The 22,615-nt window shown below is 43.7% G+C and overlaps 1 protein-coding gene across 6 annotated transcripts in view; it reads right to left on the reverse strand.

Moving 5' to 3' along the window:
* LOC147672943 (FYVE, RhoGEF and PH domain-containing protein 5-like) overlaps positions 1-22,615 on the reverse strand; it is a 488,188-nt gene that overhangs the window by 88,110 nt on the left and 377,463 nt on the right. For all 6 annotated transcript variants that reach the window (XR_015303474.1, XM_086947902.1, XM_086947904.1 and 3 more), the window contains exon 14: positions 21,497-21,576. Coding sequence is in view for 5 of the 6 variants with exons in the window: in XM_086947902.1 (XP_086804028.1) it covers positions 21,497-21,576 (80 nt within the window). In the remaining variant the exon portion in view is untranslated. The remainder of the gene's footprint in view (positions 1-21,496; positions 21,577-22,615) is intronic.

The raw sequence follows: 22,615 nt of genomic DNA on the forward strand, positions 1-22,615 counted from the left end.
TTGTGGTGTCTTCTATTAAGGCATCTTCCTGGCCTCTTGTCAGCAGTGAGTATAGCACTAACATGCTCTGGTAATTGGGTTACCTAGGCCTTTGTAATGATCCATCATTGCTAGTAATTACTATGATACTGCACAGGCATTCCAATAATGACACCAGCTGAAATTTACTGGAAATAGCTCATTATTCCCTTATCAGCAAACTACTAAATCCAGCTCCACTACTTTATGGTAATGCTATCCAGACTGCAGGGATATAGGGTGGTATTTACCAATAAGAGTTAAAGGAGAGGACAAATATTCCTACACCTCTTTTAGAATAAAGTTCCATCCAGAACTACCACTATTATTGCCCTTGCCCCCCTCCCTTTCTGTGTCAGTCCCCCCACTCTTACATGAATTGCTTCTGATGCAGTGTAAAAGGACTTTGCTGCTCCCTGGTGATAGGTTTGTGGTTGATCTAATAGCATAAATAAACCAGCATTGGCAATGCCTTTTGATGATGCTATACAGCACTCATCGGCCAAAGGTGCTGTGTAGCATGGCAAAAATGGAAAAAAGGAAAGGTGCGACGATGCAATTCATAGGCGCATGTACACACCACCATGCCATTTTGTTTTTCATTTACCGATCTGAGACAGATTTCTAAAAATAAAAACTAAATGGAAGTAGCACGAAAGTGCATTTTTAAAGAGTGGGAGGTAGCAGCAATTTGCAGCCGACCCATCCCAAGAATATTAAAAAAAAAAAAAAAAGTAGTGGGAGCAGCGGGGAAGCGGCGGAGGCTATAGAAGGGTGAAAAACAGAAATAAAGCAGACAGGGAAGAGGTAATGGGGTAAATGGGGTCCTTTAAGTTCTTACATACAGTCGGTAACACACTTCCTAATACATTATATTGATGGTTCCATATGGTATTTATACTGTCATCATGTAAACCTTCGGCTTGCCAGAACACACATCCGTAAAGCTACCCTGCGTTTCAATGCTTGCATTCTCCAGCTCCTAACATTGCAACATTAAATGGGTGTTTCAACCCAAATTAGGCCCCGTTGTTAGGCTGTTTCTCTGTTCATGTAATTGTACTTCGTCCCTTCAGAAATGTCATCTTCACTATTCTTTCCTGGGTCTGGTGGGCGCCATCTTGAGAGACCCTTGCATACCCCCACTCTATGAATGAGTGTGACATTCGTTCCCTGTGTCTCACAATGAGAGTGAAAGGAAGCAGTTTAGGGCGGTGTGTCCTCTTCACCCGGGAGTTCCCAGAGAAGGCCCTCCCATCCTAAAGCAGTGCCTGTCCTGGTATTCTTCCCTCTTTGTGCTGAAGGGCTGTCATTTCTGCTTAAGCCCAAATTTAAGGGTTAATTCCCATCTGACAATTGTGCAGGATGAGCAGCCATTAAAGACACTGGTATTTGTCATTTAGCAACATGTAAGGCCAGAGAGCCAATATGACCAGATCAATAAATCTGCAGTTTGCCATAGGCTATGATTCCCGGATACACGTCATTGGACACAGACCACCCTGGTACCAAGAGCTATACTCGATGCTCGGATCTATGGCACAAACCGTCCGAGAGTTCCAGTGAGTTAATAAACCATCCTGATAGGAAGAGCTACAACCTACACAAGGAAATCTGCTACAGGTCATCCATATATGAAGAATTATACTCTGTCCTGGAAGCGGAGACACATGGAATCCACATGGCAAGAGTTCTACTCTAGCCCAGGAAAATCAGTCTTACGCCCTCCGGATAGCAAGGAACACAGAAACTGGCAATTGTGATATCCATACTTTTTTTTTTTTGAGACCAACGGTCCCAGATTTAATTTAATTTCACAAATCAAAACGTAGAACAAGCCAATAGTTCATACAATGTCATATAAACGACAATCATTACCCAGTCGGCAACATTTTCGACATTTCGGTCGTATATAGGTGAAAATAAACAGTAGCCAGGGAAGATGCATTAGTCCGCAATTCTCAGTCTCAGGAGAAATCTTAGGTTGCAGTGCCTGCAGCGTATGTCACTGCAGAAGGGCCAAAGTGTTCATGATAGTCAACAGCAGTTGTTCCAGGCTGTGTTCACTGGGTGGCACGGACGATGTCAGAGACAGGAATCACATCCCACATTACCATATGGGATACAGGGCTATAGTCGTGTGATCATGGCAGTATTTAATAAACATTGAAGAAAAGTTAAATGGAACGGGAGAGATCAACATCATCATGAGCGCAGCAGAATTGTGATATCCATACTTACACTCAGTTCTACAAAGGTTCAGACACAATCTTCATACCAAGTGTAATAAAAGTCCTCAGAACTAAAACACAGACCATCCATCCTTATATCAAGATTTTCAGTCAAGCCCAAGAACATAAACATACACCATCCACACAAGAGAAATACTCTATCCCAGGAAATTCAAACACAGCCCACCATGATATCCAGGGATCTGCTTTGTCCCAGGAAGGATGACATAGACATTATTGATCGTTGCCTGCCTATTTTCCGCGCAGCACATCAGTTTAGCGATGCAATATTCACTAATAAATAGTAATTAATAGCAGTGCGTCCGGCCATTTGCACTTGCATGTTGCAGCACTGGCATGGGCAGTGGGTGGTGCCAGCTGCTTCCTTAGCGATACCTTAATCATTGGCGCTTATTTTTGTAGAAATTACGCACTGATCCCTGGAACTGAGACAGAGACCATCTTCACATCAAGAGTCATGTTCTAGACCATCAATTTCAGGCACAGGTCATCCTGAGATGAAGACTCTACTCTTTCCCAGGAACTTAGAATAAACCATCCACATATCAGCTGTTACCCTGTATGTCTTCAGGGTCTGCCACAGGGCATCCTCATCCCAAGAGCTATAGTCAATCTCAGGATCTCATTAACATAATCTAATTTAGGACCAATGAACATATTTTCTACCCGCTCATATCAAGGTTTTCGGGACTGTACTAATGTACTAATTATTATTATTATTATTAGCGGGTTTATATCGCGCTAGGATCATCTCCCGGAGGAGTATCTCCGCGCCTTTGAGAAACCTTTCAGCTTGTAACAATAGGTAGGCAGATGGTAGTAATTAATTAGGAAATAAGAAGGTTTTTAACTGTTTCCTAAATAAGAGATACTCCTGACAGAGTCTCAAAGAGAGAGGAAGGCTGTTCCACAATCTTGGTCCGGCAATGGACAAAGCTCTTCCACCTTGTCTTGTCTTTCTGGCTCTTGGAACTTGTAAGAGACCTTGTTCACTGGATCTCAAGGATCGAGCGGGCCTATAGAGAGAGAATCTATTGTTTAGATACTCTGGGCCTTTGTTCTGGAGACTTTTATGTATAGTGCATCCTATCTTGTATTTCACCCTTTGTTTGATAGGCAGCCAGTGTAGGGTGAGTTATAAAAGGATAAGTACCGGGTCCTAAGTTTTGCTCAGAATCTCTCAGTCGACGCTTAGAATGTCAGAGATGCTGATTACCAAGGCTGTGTAGTCTTGATTCCAGTGCATACCTCTTTAATCCACCACCAGCCACCCGCCTCTTTATGTCACTGTTTCTGGTTCCTTTTCATCCCTGCTTTTGCCCTTTGTCACAGTTTTCTTTCCCTCCTCTATTCCCCTGTGTGTGTTTTATTCTCTCTCTCTCTCTTCATCTGAGGGAAAGTCCGATGAGGAAAAACAAGTGCTGGGGGCCTCACCTGCAACACCGGCACAAATTAAGCACTGTACATAATGTAGTAAGTGCTCATCCATGTCCGTGTTAATTACTGCCTGTACTGATCACCTCATTCATTGCCCTCAGCAGCTGAGCGTTTCTTGGGGTGCTGCTTCGGTGAACCCCAGCAACTGTCTCACTCAACTAAGCAGCTGAAGTCATCTTTCTGCAAATAAACTTACAATCTGTTCATAAACAAAGTTAAATTTGAATATTCATGAGATGCATATTTCCCCACGCGAGCCATGCAGGCCACAGTGTATGGCAGAGCCTGTGTGTAGGTCATGTCTTTCCAATGGAAGATTAGCTCTGTACTCTTACAGCGCTCAGAAGTCACCTTGAACGCTAGACCCCTGCAGGAGGGGGAGGGGGTCTCTCGCCTGCTCCCTGGCACAGGAGTTTGAACTGTAAGTTCACCCCTGAACAAGACACCGGAGAACCATCTGCCTTGTGGTCTCCAGGCAGTGTGAACGCTGACCCCAGGGTTGTTCTTCCGGCTCTCTGCCAGAACCCCTCATCGGTGGAACCCACCGGCAGTCATACGGCGGAACGGGCCGTCTGCAGAGAGGGGCTCTGAGCAGGCGGAGAGCAGCTGCTGTGGATTCCCCAAGCGCTGCTAAGTGTCAAGGTGAGAAAACGCTGCTTGTGCCAAGGTGACAGCACCTGCCATGCGCCGGTGAGGAAGATCTGACATTATGCAATTCCCAAACCACGGCTATCTGAGCGGCTGTGCAATCGTCTTTTAAAGCAATGCAAACTTGTGCTAGTAATAGATAATGACATGTGAAAGAGGCTGTAATAACACTGGAGCTGAGAAATGCCAAGTTACAGGAAAACTGCTCAACTACCACATAATTGGGAAGGGTAAAGGTAATTTATTATGGGTTGAAGTGGGTAGTGGTAAAGGGAGGTAGGAGTAATTTTATAGTTTAAGGGTGGGCGGTGGTAATGGAGATAAGGGACATTTTGGAGTTTATGGGTGGTTAGTGGTAAAGGGAAGTAGATGAAATATGGGGGGTTCAGGGGTGATTAGTGCTAAATGGAGGTGTTATTTTACATACTTACCTTACGTATATTTACCGTGTGTGGTAAAGGCCTCGGCGTGGTAAAAGCTGCATGCTAAAGGCATGCGTGGATTGGAAGTCTTACATTTTTTGACCAATGGCTGTACAGAACTAAATATATGAAGGAGTAATATGAAATGTTTATAGCTCGCCTCGAGACAGTTTTCTTGTTCATTACTTTTTTTACTTTTTTTTATTATTACAAACATAAGGCTGAAGACACTTTCGCAGGCACTGCGTTTTCTTTTCTTCTTTATTTTCAGCGAAATATGCTTTCAAAATATAAAATAAATAACTATCGCACCAGCTTTCCAAGGACCGATTTATTATTTTTTACCAATGCTCGATTCTTTTTCAGTCCGAGGATGGCTTAATGTCAGGCAGTAACGCTATCTGTGTGAGTCTCCTGGAGTCCTCACTCTATTTGCGTTATTTTGAGTAACACTTATCTGACGAGCCCTGTTAATTGGACAGGATTAGTCTGAGAATAGCTCCGTAGCTTTGTCCTGGCCCGTAAGAATCAACACATTTCTCAATAGACGTTAAAAAGCTCCCTGATGCATTTTTTTTTTTTCAAAAAGATCTGTTGTTTATTTATTCATATTATCAACTTCCAGCCAACGAAAGACACATTTCAAGCTTCCATAGTTTGTACACTTCCTCCATCTCAATCATGTATCAACTTTTGTGCCTCAATTGTTTCAATGCACCGCTCACTGAGGAAGTGTTCCATTCTTTATACAATTTGTTTCCTCCGTGCAACCTTGGAAGACACACAGGGCTCGCGAAGGACTTCAACATTTTCCTCCCCGTCTACATTTCTTTTTTTTTTTTTCATTTCAAGAAGAATTTATTGAGCGAAATAATGATCCAAATAACATCCAAATCAAAATACAAAGATGCGATACATTCCAATATGAGCAGAAATGTGAAAATATGGGCAATACTTGATCAATAACAAGCTCAATGTAAGTAAAATTGGAGAACAGGCACCTAAAATGAGGGTAATGAATTGAGCCAAAAGAGGAATACATTGTTCAGAACGTGGAACGTATCAGTCCGTAAGGTGAGGACAGGGGCAGGGGGAGGTAAGAGGAACAACAGGAAGAAGGAAGGAGAGCAAGGAAAAAAGCAGCAGAAAGAAGGAACGGGAAGAGAGGACAGGAAAGAGGAAGAAAGAAAGAAGGACTCCCACAGGAACAACCCAATGTAATGCACCTTACCAAACAAGAAAATTAGGTCGACATAACAGCAGGAAATGGAGGGACTACACCATTCGCAGAGAGTTCCATATATTCATCCAGAGTTGCCCAAACCCCACTAGAGATGGAAGGTGACAGGTGTGCTAGATCTACTGAAGTGTGAGCACTGCGTAGGAAGGAAACCCATGCCCACCAAGTGTGATAGGAGACAGACGAGAAAGACTTCCACTCCATAAGAATAACTTTGATCGCTACGGATAAAAGAAGGTCTAACAGTTGTAATTGTAATGGCTCAAGGGGAAGAGGCGTAGGAGCCGCCCAAGGGCCTAAAATAACTAAAGGGAAAGAGAGCTGGAGCTCAATTTCAAAGATAAGAGATAAATGTCGCTGAATAAGGTCCCAGAAAGATTTAAGTAAGGAACAGTTATAGAACATATGAGGAAAATCACCTGACTCAACGCCACAACTCCAACAGAGGTCATCCTCTTTAAGGTTGAGAGAATGAAGACGCACCGGAGTCCAGTGGAGTAAATTGATCGAGAAAAACTTGGACTGTATTAAGGAAGGAGCAATTTTGTTACGTAACGCAAATTTGCCAATGGATTGCCAAGCTTCGGAGGAGATATGGTCCGTAATATTGTGATCAAAATGACGCGACCATTTTTGCTGTGCAACCGTCTGATCTGGAAGCGAAGAAGAGGATAGAAACCTATAAATGCGGGAAGCAACATGCCCCGCTTTGAGCCAGATAGAAAACAAAGAGATGGTGGACGAGGAGGGGTGAAGACGAGTTTTCGAGATCGCAACTTTGATTTTAAGAAAAGTATAGAAGTCTAGATTTGTTAGAGAGTGTTTGAGCGCTAAGTTAGAGAAAGGTAAGGGTTCACCAGACTCATTATACAGATGGTGTACAAGAGAAACACCCTTCATTGCCCAATACGACATGAGTGCGGGGGTGATAGTGATTTTAATTTTGGAATTACGCCAAATGGAAGACCATCTAGTCTTGTGTAGAGGAAATGCCATTTTCTTATCCACTTTCTTAATTGCGATAATTGTATCAATGATGATAGATCGGGAGAATAAAATATGTAGAGTGGAAGTAGTACACAAAGAGGCAAGTGGTAAGGGAGCAGCTAAATCCTGTTCTATGAGTAACCATTGAGGGATATGCCGGGATGGGGGAGCAAACCAGAGGGCACCTTGAGAGGCCAAAAAAGCAGACTGGTATTTTTCCCAATCCGGGAAGTTACAACCACCCATATCACAGGGTCTACGTAAATATTTGTATGCCAACCGAGCACGTTTTCCGCTCCATAAAAATTTGGAGGTGATACCATCGATTTCCCGAAAAAAAGAGTCAGATAATTTAATCGGAATCATGGAAGAAACAAAATTGATGATCGGCGTGATCATCATTTTAAGGGTTTGTAAGCGCCCCCACCAAGAAATATGTTTTGGAGACCAAGTATCCAGAAGACGACGAACTTTAGCCAGAGTTTGAGACTCATTATACGTAACCGTGGTATGTAGTGTCGAACAAAAATAAATGCCTAGATATTTAAGATGGGTAGCTTGCCATTTAAAGCCAGCCGAGCCCATATGCGCAGGAAAGCAATAGGCATTTAAAGGGAACATTTCTGTCTTGTCTTTATTTAGGGTATATCCCGAAACTTTTGAAAATAAAGAAATGGTGTCAGAGATCGCAGGAATGGCTAATGCGATATCGTCCGAGAAAATAAGAACATCGTCTGCGTAGGCTGCAGTTTTTAGACAGTGAGGGCCAAAAGAGAACCCTTTGATATCGGGGTGTAAGTCAATCAGCCGAAGGAGAGGATCGATAGATAACAAAAACAATAGCGGGGATAAAGGACAACCTTGTCTCGTTCCTTGGCAGAGATTAAAAAAAGAGGATGTGGAACCATTAACTCTAATATTAGCTTTAGGTTGGGTATACAAAGACATTACCATGTTAATAAAGGAGTCCCCGAGATTATGTGCATGTAAAACAGCTCGAAGAAAAGGCCAAGAAACCTTATCGAAGGCCTTCTCCGCATCGAGGGCCAAGGCCGCGGCAGGTAGTTGGGATCGCTTGGCCGCCCCAATAATATGGCAGAAAGTGCGAATATTGTCTCTTGCCAACCTACCTTTAACAAAACCAGTTTGGGAGGGATGGACTAAAAGGGGAATAAAGGATTCTAGACGTTTTGCCAGGATTTTAGCAAAAATCTTCGCTTCCATATTGAGAAGCGAAATAGGGCGGAAGTTCTTAGGGTCCGAATGGTCTTTCCCTTCTTTTGGGATCACCACTATGGTGGCTTCAGCAGCCGTACCGGAGACAGATCCATTACGAACAAAAGCGTCAAAGACAGCCTGCAACTTAGGAACAAGCAACGGGAGAAAGGTTTTATAGAATAAGATCGGGTAACCATCAGGGCCTGGAGCTTTCCCCGAGCGGGTGGCCTTGATAGCAGAGACTATTTCCTCAGGAGAGATAGGTTCATTTAGAGTGGAGCGATCTTCCTCTGATACAGATTGAATCGGAATTGATTTTAAGAAATCTTGGCATTTGTCAAAAGAGGCTTGGTTGGAGGGGGTATACAATTTGTTATAAAAATCACGAAAAACTTCAAGAATTTCCTCAGTTTGGAATTTTTTAGAGCCATTATGGTCCTTAATAGAAGAGATCTGAGAGGATCTAGAGGAGGAATCTTGGAATTTTAATGTGGCAGCCAAAAGTTTGCCAGCCCGATTCTTTAAGAGTAATTTTTTGGACTTTTGTGCTTGGAAACCAATATGAGCTCTTTTAGTGACAATTGTATTATATTTGTATTTTAGAAGCTTAATTTGTTGTAGGAAAGTCGGATCTTTAGTATGTCTAAAGGAAGCCTCCAAAGACTTGATTTCAGATGATAAATCAGTAAGTTCTTTTTTAATCGCCAAATTGCGTTTGGACATGCATGCAATCACTTGACCACGGAAAGTACATTTAAAGGAGTCCCAAAGAATTATTGGAGAATCTACAGACTCCTCATTTTCACGGAAAAAAGTGTTGATATCCTTGGAAAATTCTTCCACTTGGGTGGGGTCATATAACACTTCCGTATTAAGTCTCCAGGAACGACCACGTGGTTTCGGAGCAAAGGATGAAAGCGTAAAAGTAACCGCAGCATGGTCGGAGATGACGATGGGATGTATAAGTGGGGAGGAAGAGGCTGCGACAAGAGAAGAGTGAACTAGGAGATAGTCAATGCGAGAAAATGAGGAATGAGGGGAGGAAAAGAAAGAAAAGTCACTACCAGTGGGATTGTGGAGACGCCAAATATCATGCAAATTAGCAATGGAGCACATGTTAAGCATCTGTTTGTGTGCTTTAGGCGGACGAAACTGAAAAGCGGAATTTCTGTCCAATAAAGGGTCCATAGGTAAGTTAAAGTCTCCACCCACAATAAGATTACCCGCATGTGGGGTATCATGCAGTTTTTTAGAGATGGATTTCCAAAATGCAGGGTTATCAATATTTGGAGCATAGATATTCATAACAAACAGATCATGCTGACCATCTGATAATTTAGATAGGAGCCATCGACCATCAGAGTCATGTTCAGAAGAGATAATCGATAAACCCGAATTCCTCGAAACCAACGTAACCACACCATTGCGTTTACCAGAAGCATCCGAACAAGACACATCCGACACCCATTCTTTCTTCAAAAATAGCGCTTCTTTACTAGTGATCTTAGATTCTTGAAATAGGACTAAGTCCGCTGAGAGAGATTTACAATAATCCAAGATTTTAGATCGCTTGACCGGATGATTTAAGCCCTTAACATTAAGGGATAAAACATTTAAACCTGGCATCTACCTGAAGGGGATACACTCGAAGACAACAATGATAACAGAGAAGAGACGAGGTACAGGAATATGGTAGACCAACCACACAACAAAATAGATGTTACGGGAGCAACCATGTGGGAAAACCATGAAAAAAGAAAAGCCAGAAAGAGAGAAGAAAGATTAGAAAGGAGAGAGAGACGAGGCAGAGGGGGAGGTCTAAAAGAGACCCATAACATGCAAGGGAGAACGTGGAAAAGGCGAGTCGAAGACCCGTTATAGGAGCAAAAGTTGGTAGAGAAGAATAGCCCATTATGCAGAATACGACTGATAGTGAACAAAAAAGCAATAAAAAAGCCATACACAAAGAAATACAATTTATAGCGAGATATTACATTGCTATTCGAAGAAAAATACCACTCAGATTAGATTAACATTACCCCATCAAGCGCAAAAGCATGGCAAGAATAACAATATCATAACATGTAGGAAAAGCTGCATTATGTATGAAACATCGTAAATAGCATATATCATTTTGTGAATAGAAGAACAAAGAAGTGCTGAAATCGCATATGAATCAAACCAAGACACCTAATTCTAACTATACTATAGAATGGAGTGACATAAGAGGAACAATAGAAGGTGTGTGAGAACAGAATAGAGACACGAGGAAGAAACCGAGAAGGAAGATGAAAACGAGCATAAAGAAAAAGGAGAAGTCTACTCCACTACACTAGAATGCTACGTAGTATAATGCAAATATAATAACAATGCTATCGCAAGAAGTAATAATACTTGATTAAAAAGCTAATAAATCTGCAACTGAGAACTCTAAAAAGTGCAGGTAACTAGTAATTATAAACAGCATCAATATAAGTGAAACACACCGTAATAAAAATAGAAAGCAGCAAGAAAAAAAAAAAAAGGAGTTGAAACAGAGGTACACACAAAATCAGAGAAGACGGGTGAAAGAAAGAAGAAGAAAAAAGTTGAAAGGATCTACAAGAAGTTTCTCGAAAAATAATGAAGAGAAAAAAGAAGAAGAGGACGGATATTAAAAAGAAAAGAGAGCTATCAGGGTAGTATGGAAAGAAAAACAGAGATAGGACATACGATAGCAGAGGAGAAGATCAACAAGAAAACCTGGCTGGAGAAAAAAGAGAAGGTAACAATGCAGAAAAAGACATAACCAGAAGTAAAGAGAACAATAAATCAGGTCCCTGAGGCCCCAGGAGTCTGCGTCGTTGCACGTTGAATCTCCATCTCTATCTCCTCCTGGTTGTCCAAAAACGTTGACAAGTCTGCCGGTTCATCGAAGATTCTGGAACGCCCTTTATAAGTAATGCGAAACTTGGATGGACCAGAAAAGGAAAAAGAGATGCCCAAGTCTGTGAGACGTTTTCGAAGATTCAAGAAACCTTTCCGTCTTATGACCGTGTCTCTGGCAAAGTCTTGGGAAATGGATATGCGATGACCCTCCCAGTTGAGTTGTTTAATCTTGCGCATATGTGACAAAATCAGTTCAGTGTGTTGATGTCGTAAGGGCTTAAAAATGATTGCTCTTGGCTGGGTGGCTGCCTTAGAACGGAACGTTGGAACACGGTGTGCTCTTTCAATCTCAAAGTCTCTGTGAAAAGATAGTTGAAGTGTATCAGGAATCCAATGAGATAAGAATTCAATCATGGAGGGGGATGATTTCTCTGAGTCCTCCGGTAGGCCAAAAATACGCAGATTAGATCTCCTATTACGGTCCTCCTGCTCCGTAAGGTCTCTGCGCATTGCCGCCATAGACCGCTCCATCTGAGAAAGCGACCTGGATTGCTTTTGTATACCATCCTCTGCGGAACTTATCCGTGTTTCTGTTGCTGATACACGTAGAGATAGGGCTTTAAAATCATTCCTGATGGCAGATACTTCCACTTGTAATAAGTCAGTGTTAGTTTTAGTTGACTGCGCAATATCGTGAACCTCATTCAGGCGCGCCAAAATGGTGTCCAATGTGGAAGTATTGTCCGCCTGAGGTGATTCAGGAGTCGGAGAGACTGACTTAAGTCGCTTTAAAGAAGTGCCTGGGTCTTTAGAGTCTTTGCCGGTCAAGGAGCGACTCATAATGACAGTGTTGTAGCCGGAGACTAGCAAAAATGTCACAGGGATAGAGTATAACACCAAAGTTGCGCACAATATCCAGAAATAGTGAAAAAAGAGGCAATTCACGCTCCAAACACGCTATGCTAATCTAGCGGTTGAAAAAAGAGCAAAAATAAGCAGGAAGACACCACATGATATCGACAGGAACACCTCAATGAATCATATGGAGAGCAAAAAACTGCGAGCACTTACAAACCCAGCCACGCAGCAAAAAGTAACATTAGAAAGAAAGCAGAAATGTTACCATTGTAGCCGTCGTGTGAAGAAATCCATAGCTATACGCGAAATACTGTTAGATTGTATCCGCGGCGGCGCCTCAGAGAACAGATGACAGGAACGTCATACGCGGGAAAATGGCGGCCGCTCCTCAGGAATGCGAGCGCCTGCGAGGATGGAAGCAGAACACATAATTCCGGTAGTTGTAGTCGCGGAAAAACAGCGTCGTGGAGATCAGCGCATATTCCGCCGTAGGTGTGTGGATTTTCCGCAGAAAAGGGCACGAAGAAACGGAGAAAAACGCTCAACGGGAACAACTCACCCCGGAGCTCAAGCGCAACACGCCATATCACAGCGGCGCGCAAGCCACGCCCCCCGCTCTCTGATGCATTTTGAAGTAGGAACTGGAGGAAAAACAAACGACCAGCAGATGGCGGTGCTGAATCACATTTGTAAACCCCAGACGACCTTTCTTTACCGCTAACTCGCCAGGCGTCCCTTACTGGCCATCCAGGCCTTTTTGGCAGCAAAATGGACCAGAATCCCGGTGAACTGTGCACATTTCTTTTCCCAGTCAGCTTCTCTCCGATACTTTGTGCAAAAACGTTTTGACAAGGACTGGGCGTGACGGTAAAATGGTGCTGCCCTGAGCAAAGTGACAATTTGTCTCAACATTAACTCCCCACTTCAGTTCCTGAGCAGACGCCTAGTAAGGTATATAGACAACATAGGTGAGGCACAAGCTTTGCTTCTGCCAGTTTTTTGGAAGCGTAAAGTGAGAACAGGTCCGCCCCTCTATTTGTGTTACACTTCACGATTAACAGGCCAGTCTGGGAGGTGGTTTAATTAGCACATGAGGGAAAGTGGACTTTAAAGCCATGAAGATGAATCTGTGTCACCTGCTGGTCATGTGTTTAAATATTGAATAGGTCAACTCAGCTTTTCACGCTTACGAGGTTGATATACTGAATACTTTTAAGTTGGTTAACATTAGCATCACCATCTTAAAAAAGGAAAACTTCAATATCAAGTGCTATATTCAAGAACCTGTTATTATTTTAAATAAAGCCACCTGTCATATAGGGGTGTTCATGAGCTTGCTCACAATGAATATTCATAAATTACATACTTTGCAGGCAGGGGAATCCACCCCTTTGGAGTTAAGTGCTATGTTTAAAGTTTGGCTAAACTGCATGTTTCCACTTATTGAGCCTTTGCTTTCTTTACTGGTGGAAATATTTTACTTATGAACCAAATTATATTGGTCTACAGGTCAAAGTCCCTAACACCATCCACCCACCCTAGCGATCCTGGGCAGGAATTAAATAAAATTCCATCTCTAAATTACAGAGCCAGCGCCACCATGTGGCAGACTGTCATTAGTGCCGGTGTTGACAAATAAGTGCCGGTACCGAGTATGGGAAACTACCGGCTGAAATTAAGTACTGTAAATATGTCGGTGGGCCACAGCAGTGGGGTACATCCCATGTTGCCCAGGTGGAAAGAAAAAAGTGCTAAAAAGTGCTCCTAGCAGCAAATGATGGATTCCTAAGCAAGTTCAGACAGTAACATAGGTTGAAGCTTGTAGGATTGAAAAGCATGTTTCAGGGGGAATAGGGCTCTCCCGAAGAATTCGGGGGAAAGTTAGTGCAAAGTATTTAAATGTGTTAAACTGTAACATTGGTTTACAACCTTGGAGAAGTGTGGCTCAATGGTTAGAGCGGCAGACCCTGATGCAGAGGTCTAGCCCGGACCAGGGTTCAATTCCCTGCCTCGGCGGGTCTTGGGCTCAAAATTCCATGGACCTGATAATTCTCGCCTCTGTGCCTATTCCAATCATGGAGTCCCACTCTGCAACTCTGGGCAATAGCTTGCTTAATCTCCACAACGGCCCCCACAATGCTAAGGATGCCTGGCCTCCACCTTGGGGGTGCCCAGGAGTGGACACCTCACAGGGAAAGCCAGGATGGGTTCCACAGCGGTATTCGTACAAGTGCCTTGAGACCCTTGCAGGTGATTAGTGCGCTATACAAGTATCAATTTACATTTTAACCTTGTAGGATTCAAGACTATTTTGTGAAGCAGGTTTGCAAGATACTGTGAAACGGATTTACCAGGAAACGGGGTAAAGTTTTGAAGCAGATGAGTTAACTAGTAGTTTTAAGACTACGTTACGAGGGCCCTAGGCCTGACTTGCCACAAAGACTGGTGAAACACCCTCCTTGTCTAGTGCTACCTACCCTGAGTCCATGAACAAGCAACCCTGTGTCAATCAAACAAGCCCAGGGCACATCAAAGCTAACCACCGTCCTGCCACAATGCCACAAGTAACACACACACACCATAACTAGATTATTTATTGATATTTTTCCTGGTAACTGGGTTTTAATGAGCCACCAATAACACAAGCAACTTCAAAAGGCTTATCTCTATAATATGATATTATTTATAGAGCAACCTCAGCTGCAGTTCAATCTTTAGAGTATGTAAGACACTTGGGGGCAGATTTACTAGACCCTTGCGCCACTTTTGCGTCACTTTCCCCGTGTTAAAAGTGACGCAAAAGTGGAGCAATGGGCTTGTAAATCTGCCCCTAATACTAGCGTTCAATCTGTTTCTAAGCACTTGCAGCTTTTATTACATAAGAGAGCTTGGGTAAAGACTGGATAATAAAGTGATGTGCCCAGGAGTACACAATGAAGGTTTACGTAGCCGAGAATCGTATCCAAATCGTTTGGTTGAAAGATGGCAATGTAGGCACCTACTTTGCCTTTCGGTCGATTGGTTGTTGCCGGAGCGAGGACGGTGGCCGGTCGGAGTAGTGGGGTGCAGTGCTCGGCCCTAGGGGAGCCCGTCCAGCGGTGAAGCGCGCCGCGTGACGTGTCTTGTTAAACAGGCACCTCTGCTCGGGCTGCGCTCCATTAACCACCGGGGAGACGCAGTGATGGCCTCGTTTCACGCTCCCCGGGCCCCGCGCCAGCGCGCGCCGAGGGCGTGCAATGGGAGCTGTGCCCACACACACGGCGCCTGTACCAGTTAATGAGATCAGTGAGCTGTGGGGGGAGGGGAAGGCGGCGGCGCGTGCTGTGGGGGCAGAGACTGAGATGCAACACGGCTGGCAGGGGGTGAGCAGGGCACGTGTGCCCAGCCAGGCCTCAGGCCCTTTATTGACATCACAAACGTTATTTGACACGTTCTGGTGGGTGGCTCACTCCCTCTGTCAGCGCCTGCCATGCACACGCATGTCCCGGGTACACATTCCTGTATTCACCCATTCACACATCCGCAGACTCTGTGGTTGGCAATTACATTTATTTGGTAGCCACCTACTCTGTCAGTACCTTGCCCTACCCGTAATTCATTTCCACATTCTTTCACTCAACCCCTCCTCCCACGTGCGACTAGGGCTTTAAGTGGGCCGGGGCTTAGCTGGTGCAGGTGCTGAGAAGGGTCCCTATCGGGCTCTCCATTTTCACCCTCACCCTCGGAGTGAAAAAAAAGTATTTTAACTCGGTAGATTACAACCCTTCAAGGGCCTTTGATGTAATTTCAAAGAGACTCGTTATAGTCATGTCATAGTCTCATCCTTTCAGAACTGAAGACTTTTTTTTTCTATTATGCACAACACAGCCGTTGTTGTTTAACTTATGCAACTAACAACCATTGACAAGGCCATTAGTCCTGGCTTGTTTTAGGTGTATGTCAAACAAAAATACTTTATTTCGGCATTTTCCCATGAAAGTTAATGCGCATGTTAGTGGTTGCATTGTATCTGGAACAGAGAGAGGCAGCTAAATATCAGTGGGAGGTGCACCATGGTAAGCACAGATTTTTAGTTTATGGGTTAGTTTAAGCCATGCTGTTAATTACACAGGCCACGCCCCTTTGAAGACCTCACCCAGTTTTCTTTATCTACTTAAAGCCGTGCAGGCGACCATTCAATACCCCACTGACCCCTACTCCCTAATTAGATAGGGCACCTCGGAATACAACTGGTCTTGTTCCACAGAGTGCAATATGAAACCTCTGGGGATATTCACAAACTGCATTTTGTAGCCTGTTTAATAGTAATACAATAGTACTAATAAAGTACTACATGTTGTGGGAGTTTAAATTTGCACCTCCTTGCCTGGAAAAAGAAGAATATACTAAATGGGAGGGGTTTAGGGAAGAGTTAGGAGGGGTTTTGTGAGGGATCGGAAGGTGTTTAGTAAGAGGCATGCGCACACCCTCAAAAGAGTAAGCCCACTGCTGGTAACAAATAGCACTTCGAAAGTTACCACAGTCCAAAGAGGACCCAAACAGCAGTAAATTACTTCAGCTCACAGCAGGAGTAAGTCCAACAGAGGTAGGGACATAAAAAATAGAGTGAGTCCAACATGACACATGGCCAAACACAGGTACTGCAACACTCGTCTATAGAAAATAATGGCAGTAGAGACTTAGGGCTCCATTAGGATGGCGGCAGATCGCCCCTGCCGGGCCAGCGGTAGCCACCGCTGGCTCGGCGGGGGCGATCCTCCCGCCATCCTTGCTGCAAAGACCCCTGCCATATTACTATGGCTGGGGGGTCCGCGGCGGACGGAAAGACAGTTTCAATGGGAGGGTGTTACATGTTACAGCATCAGTGGTTGGCTATGTATGCTGCTGAACTTGCTACTGTTTCTTTTTGGCAGTATCGTACACTCACAAACATGGATACATCACCTTTTCAACACTTTTTGAGTAACTTTACACTCAGATTTTGTGGATAACCAAAAGTAGTAAAGTTTTTCTAAAGTGTGAGAGTAAATTGCACGTGTAAATCACACACACATGCAATTTACCTTTGTGAATAGTCCCCGTCTGCACTCTGGCATCAGAAAATCTATTACTCTCTGCTGTGCACAATGCAGCTGAGTGTGTGTGGGGGTGGCAGAAGAGTCACAGGATGAGGGACACAGGAGATATGAGGAGGGAGGCCAGAAGAGTGTCAGAGCAGTGGGGATGTGGACATAGGACCCATCGTGGTGTGGGGTTACAGGAGACAAATGGCAGTTGTGGGAGTGGTCAAAGGTGGCATCCAAAGGCTGCTAATTTCCCAGTAAAACATGTGAAGTGGGCTGTATGCTAATTGCAAAGAAAAGAGGCCCTGTGCATTGGCATGGCAGGCAATCGAGGAAGTTAACACCTCTGCTGCCTGCTGGCTTGTTACCCTCTTTTATTGACTCTGGAGCATGGCATAACACATAAAGAGAGGATCAATCTAATTTTTTTAAATTCAATTTTCGAGGGGCACTTTTTTACAAATCATGCTATTTTAACAAAAGTGCCCGTTTTGTGATTTTTCCCCAAATCGTAGAATCCCGAAATGGTAAGGGGTCTGACTAATTATCGACTCTTGTAGTAGCACCTACATCCACTCACTAACTCACAACATATCTCTTGTAGTGGTCTACTCATCCACTAGGTCCTATCATAGGGAACTGCTGACTCACTCATTAACTCATATCTCCCAGCCACCAATTTCTCTGTTATTGCCACCCATTGTTATCTAATACCTCACTAGATATTTGCACACTCAGTGCATTCCTTAGTAACTCACTCATATCAGTCACTCACTTTTTTGTTTCACCCCACAGGCAAATATCCCTTCAATACCCTTCTTAGCCACCCACTCACCCGCTTGCTCACTCCCTCTCACTCAATATCACCATTAGCCAATCGTTCAAACAAAGCATCTCGTGCAACAATTCCCTTAATCGATCAATATCTTTTACAGTCTTATATTTACTCGCTTAATACCATCAAATTCCTCCATGTGCTTACTCAGTACCTTTCAAAGTCAACTTTCCCTTCTCACTCAACACCTTCTATAGTCACCTATTTTGGGTCCCAATACCTCTCACTGTTACTCTCTCACTCACTTATTTCCTCTAATACTCACCCACCTAATCCTTCACTAATTGTATACCTCATAGCTACTCACTCATTCACTAAATGGCTTATATAATCTTTTAATGCTTGCTTACTCACTACCTCTCTTAGTCACTCCCTGGCTCTTTACATTCATCCCACAGACAATCTTATATTCTACACATCTTTTAGCCACCCATTCACTCACTTGCTCACTCGCTCCCATTCACTCATGAAATATAACTATTATTCACTAATTCAATGAAACAATCTTAAAGATTTTAACTAAACACTTTCCATACATACAAACACCTTCAAAACTAGTATTACATATTTACTTACAGACCTCTTTAACCAATTTTTCCCTACCATCCATAGTACCAACATACTCATTTGGTAGGGACTTTCACTACTACAATAAGTCAGATGATTACAGATTCATTTGTCTTTGGAATATGACATCAAACAAATAAAAGGTGATGGGTGGAACGCTTGCAGATAGTCTAGCCAATGCCAATTGCCCTGGGTAGCTTCCTATCCATTGATATTCATCCACTGTGCCACTTAAGACAGAGGCTTTCTTTATGTAAATCAGTACTGGCCCTGGTCTCATGGAACTAGTCCCTCCCGAACTGCCAGGCAAGCTCCTCTCCAGAAGGGAGCACAAGCTACCACAGACCGATTTTGGCCTCGTTAGACCTCGTCAGTGAGGTACAGTTTGCATCCTTTGGTACAGTGGGAAAAGAAACCATGTTTGGGCATATTCCTAATCAAAATCTAGTGTGACTTGCAAATCACTTCAGGGGGGAACTTGGGAAGGGTCGCTGCATAAGGAATTTGGTTGGAATTGAGTGCACATTTTCTATGCATAAACAGATTATGATAGAAGAATTAGTAAAACTATTGGTCAATAGAATACAAGCAGCTTTGGGGGTAAATGACAGTAAATTTGCATCATAAATAGGAAACTAGAATTTGCGGAAGAATGCCAGTGATATGGCAGAAGATCATTAGGGAGAGATGTATCTACAACCGCTATGTGGATATGGATTTTGGCCTCTGAAAGTGAATTTTCTATGCACGCTCTTCATGTTAAAATGAAGTGCTGTTGTGGGGTTGTTGGCCCTCTCGAGGGCCTAGCCCCTCTTCAGGGTTAGTCAGTCACACATTACCCCACTCACTGTCCAGGAATGGATGTCACAATTATTCTGCAGGCACAGTAGCCATGAGTTTGGATGGGTTACAGAGAATGGCAGGGAGTCAAGAGTGTACAAAGCTGGTCAGACAGAACTCCAATTGCAAGTATTCATGACACTTTTCTCAAGTAAGTGTTCTTCCATTACTACTAAGATGCTGGTGACCACTTGACACCAGGTGTTCAGACTAAAGTGAAAGATTTTGCACTAATATTGTCAGATCCCTCCCATCACCAAGTATAAAGAAAGAGAAACTGCTAACGGTAAACATAAAATTGATACTTGTATAGCACACTACTCACCCGCAAGGGTCTCAAGGCGCTTGTATGAATACCGCTGTGGAACCCATCCTGGCTTTCCCAGTGAGGCGTCCACTCCTGGGCACCCCCAAGGTGGATGCCAGGCATCCTTAGCGTTGTGGGGGCCATTGTGGAGATTAAGCAAACTATTGCCCAGAGTTGCAGAGTGGGACTCCATGATTGGAATAGGCACCGAGGCGAGAATGATCAGGTCCGTGGAATTTTTGAGCCCAAGACCCGCCGAGGTGGGGAATTGAACCCTGGTCCCGGGCTAGACCTCTGCATCAGGGTCTGCCGCTCTAATCATTGAGCCACACTTCTCCACTAAACATAGAAAGAGGTGTGCATCGTACAGCCAAGAGATTTAGATCACATAGCCTCTATTTTGGACATGGCCTGGACACGTAAAAACCAAATACTAAGGAATTATGTTTGAGTCTTTTTTAGGTTGAAGACTGCCAGGCAGCGCAGCTGTCTGGTTTCAAAAGACGTGTTGGGGACATGTCAATAGCTGATCTGGAAAGCACTCTGCCCATTGATTTCCATTGGCTATTTGTTTTGTTACTCTTATTTTCTATTTGATGTTTTTATTTATTTTAGCCATCCGTCTAGTCTTTGTCCCACCCATGGAGCACAGCCTATTTACCTACTCTCAGACCGGCTCTTTTTATCCTTCCAAAGTAGCTGCTTTTCTAGGAACTTTTTTTTCCCTTTTTTTAAGTACTCCTTGAGATTGCATGCGTTTCCCCCTCCATGAGAGTGCATGCACTTTTATCATTCAGCTTGTTTGAGTTCTTCTCTCAGCACATTTCTTTTCATAAGTTTATACATTTTTCATTTTCCACAACTTTTTCCTGCAAGCTGCTCTTACATATGCTTTCACTTTTATACAGCTCCGCCATTTGAGCAGCTTTCCTGCCACTTTAACTGCATGTTGCACTCTCTCTTGCTCATTCGCTTCCACCCCTCTATATTTCTGTGTCTGATTTCTAGTCTCAATGTGCCCTCTCTATTGGTCCCCTTACATCGCCTTCCTTGTTGCTTTCCATGTGCACCCATGTGTTGCTTCTGCCCATCCTCTGTGTTGCTGTTCCCTGCCCAGTGACATTATTAGAGCATATTACTGATGGTGAGACATGAAATTATTAGGATATTTTATTGAGGTAAGACATGAAATTATTAGAGTCTTTTATGGATGGTGAGACATGGCTCAGTGATGTTAGCGAGGCTCTGAGAGGGTAGAGGGACTCGGTTCAACGAGTGTCGTAGGCTCAGCCCAGAGGGTAGCGAGGTTCAGCTTACTAAAGGAAGTGGGGAGCAGGTCAGTTCAGCTCAGAAATGATAGTGAGACCCAGATAAGTGTGGATCGTGAGCTTCCGCTTGCTAGGAGTAGTGAGGCGCAGCAATATTAGATAGGGGGGCTCAGTTTAGAGCGGGCTCTGATAGTGAAGCTCAGCTTGGTTTTCAGAGAATGTACTGATGCCTGGTAGAACGTGGAAATTGGAGCTAATGTCAGTGAGTGCAGTGAAGCTTGGCCCAGACTGGGCTGTGATTCTTGGCTCACTGAAGACAAAGAGGACCAGTTTGGCACTGGTGAGACTTGGCCCAGCTCTGTTGTAAAGTTCCAATGTGTTCTGTCGGGCCGATAGAATGAATTGTAGCTCATACTGTATAGACCCAGGTTCTGAGGGACACTGGGTAACCCCATTGTTTGTATTTGTTGTAAAGTTCAGCACACAGTATGATGATCACTGTGAAAGTCAGTTTCAAGTGGCACTGTTTTTTTTCTAGGCCACTTGGATGGCTACTGGGAGATAAAAACAAGAGATAGTACTTCTTTCCTATCTTTATTTTTTTTTAAATGTTTAGTTTTTGTGTGTGGCCTTCACTGGAGAGAGTGAGGCCAGGCTGTTGACCATACCTTGCTGACAGTGTCAGGCAGCAGTCCATGCATTCCACTCGCAGCACATTTTGGGTTTTTTCCACGATTGGGCGGCTGACCTAGAAGAAAACAAGAGCTATCATTCCCTGTCATTATTCCAATGGGGAAAAAATCATTTATTTTATGAAGTCCATTCACGTACGTCAAGGATACAAACTTCCACCTCTACGATGGTGCTTCCACCCCTTTCCTCCCTTCCCTCCCAGTGCTTAATTTGAGCCAGCCCTCATTCTTAAGGACCAGCACTTATTTTTCTGCATCACATATTTATCAAAAGCAAGAGAGGGAAAAACACTATGATCGGAACGACGGAGGAAGAGAAAGATGGCAAAACCGTCAGGAAGGGAGAACGCATGAACCTGCAAGAGTGAGGCAAAGGGGCAGGGAGTGTCTAATCGTGGACAAAAAAGAGGCCTGAAGTGTTTTTAGAACTACCAGCCTTGGTACTCATGCACCAACATTTAACTGCACCTGCCACTGGCTTCTGGGCAGAGCTTCGGGCACCCGAACACTCTACTGTTCCATCCTCTTATGCAGGGTGGGAGGGGATAGCTACAATCTGCGCCCCTTGCCTCACACCCCCCCCCCTAACCCATTGCCTCTGCAATTCCTCCACTTTCTTCTGTGTCACTGGGAAAGTTATAACAGTGACACACAAGCACTTTCAAAATCACTTTGGTCTGGAAATGACATTAACTGGTCAGGCGGAAGTGACATCACAGGAAACTCGTGCACCAGTAAAAAGAGGAACTTTGGAAGTTAAGAAATGCCATAGCATGTACAACACACATACGGGAAACGGAGTAAAGGCACATACCAGAAAGAAAGAACATTAATATGTATTTGCTATTTGGTTTAGGTCTCACAAGGGGTCGCTGGACCATTGCATATACCAAGCGTGCTGCCGATACAAATAAAATTCTTATTGGTCGGACTGCATCAGGGTCGCATGAATTTTGAACAGCAAACCAGCATCTGAAATTAACTACTATCACAACCATTTACACGTTTTATGGTCTGTTGGTCGCTTTTTACTGTTGATTTCCTTGATATATTACAAACATTGCCTGGAGCAAGTGCGTCTTTACCAGTCCAAAC

This window comes from Lissotriton vulgaris (assembly GCF_964263255.1).
Source record: "Lissotriton vulgaris chromosome 9 unlocalized genomic scaffold, aLisVul1.2 SUPER_9_unloc_2, whole genome shotgun sequence".
Lineage (NCBI taxonomy): Eukaryota > Metazoa > Chordata > Amphibia > Caudata > Salamandridae > Lissotriton > Lissotriton vulgaris.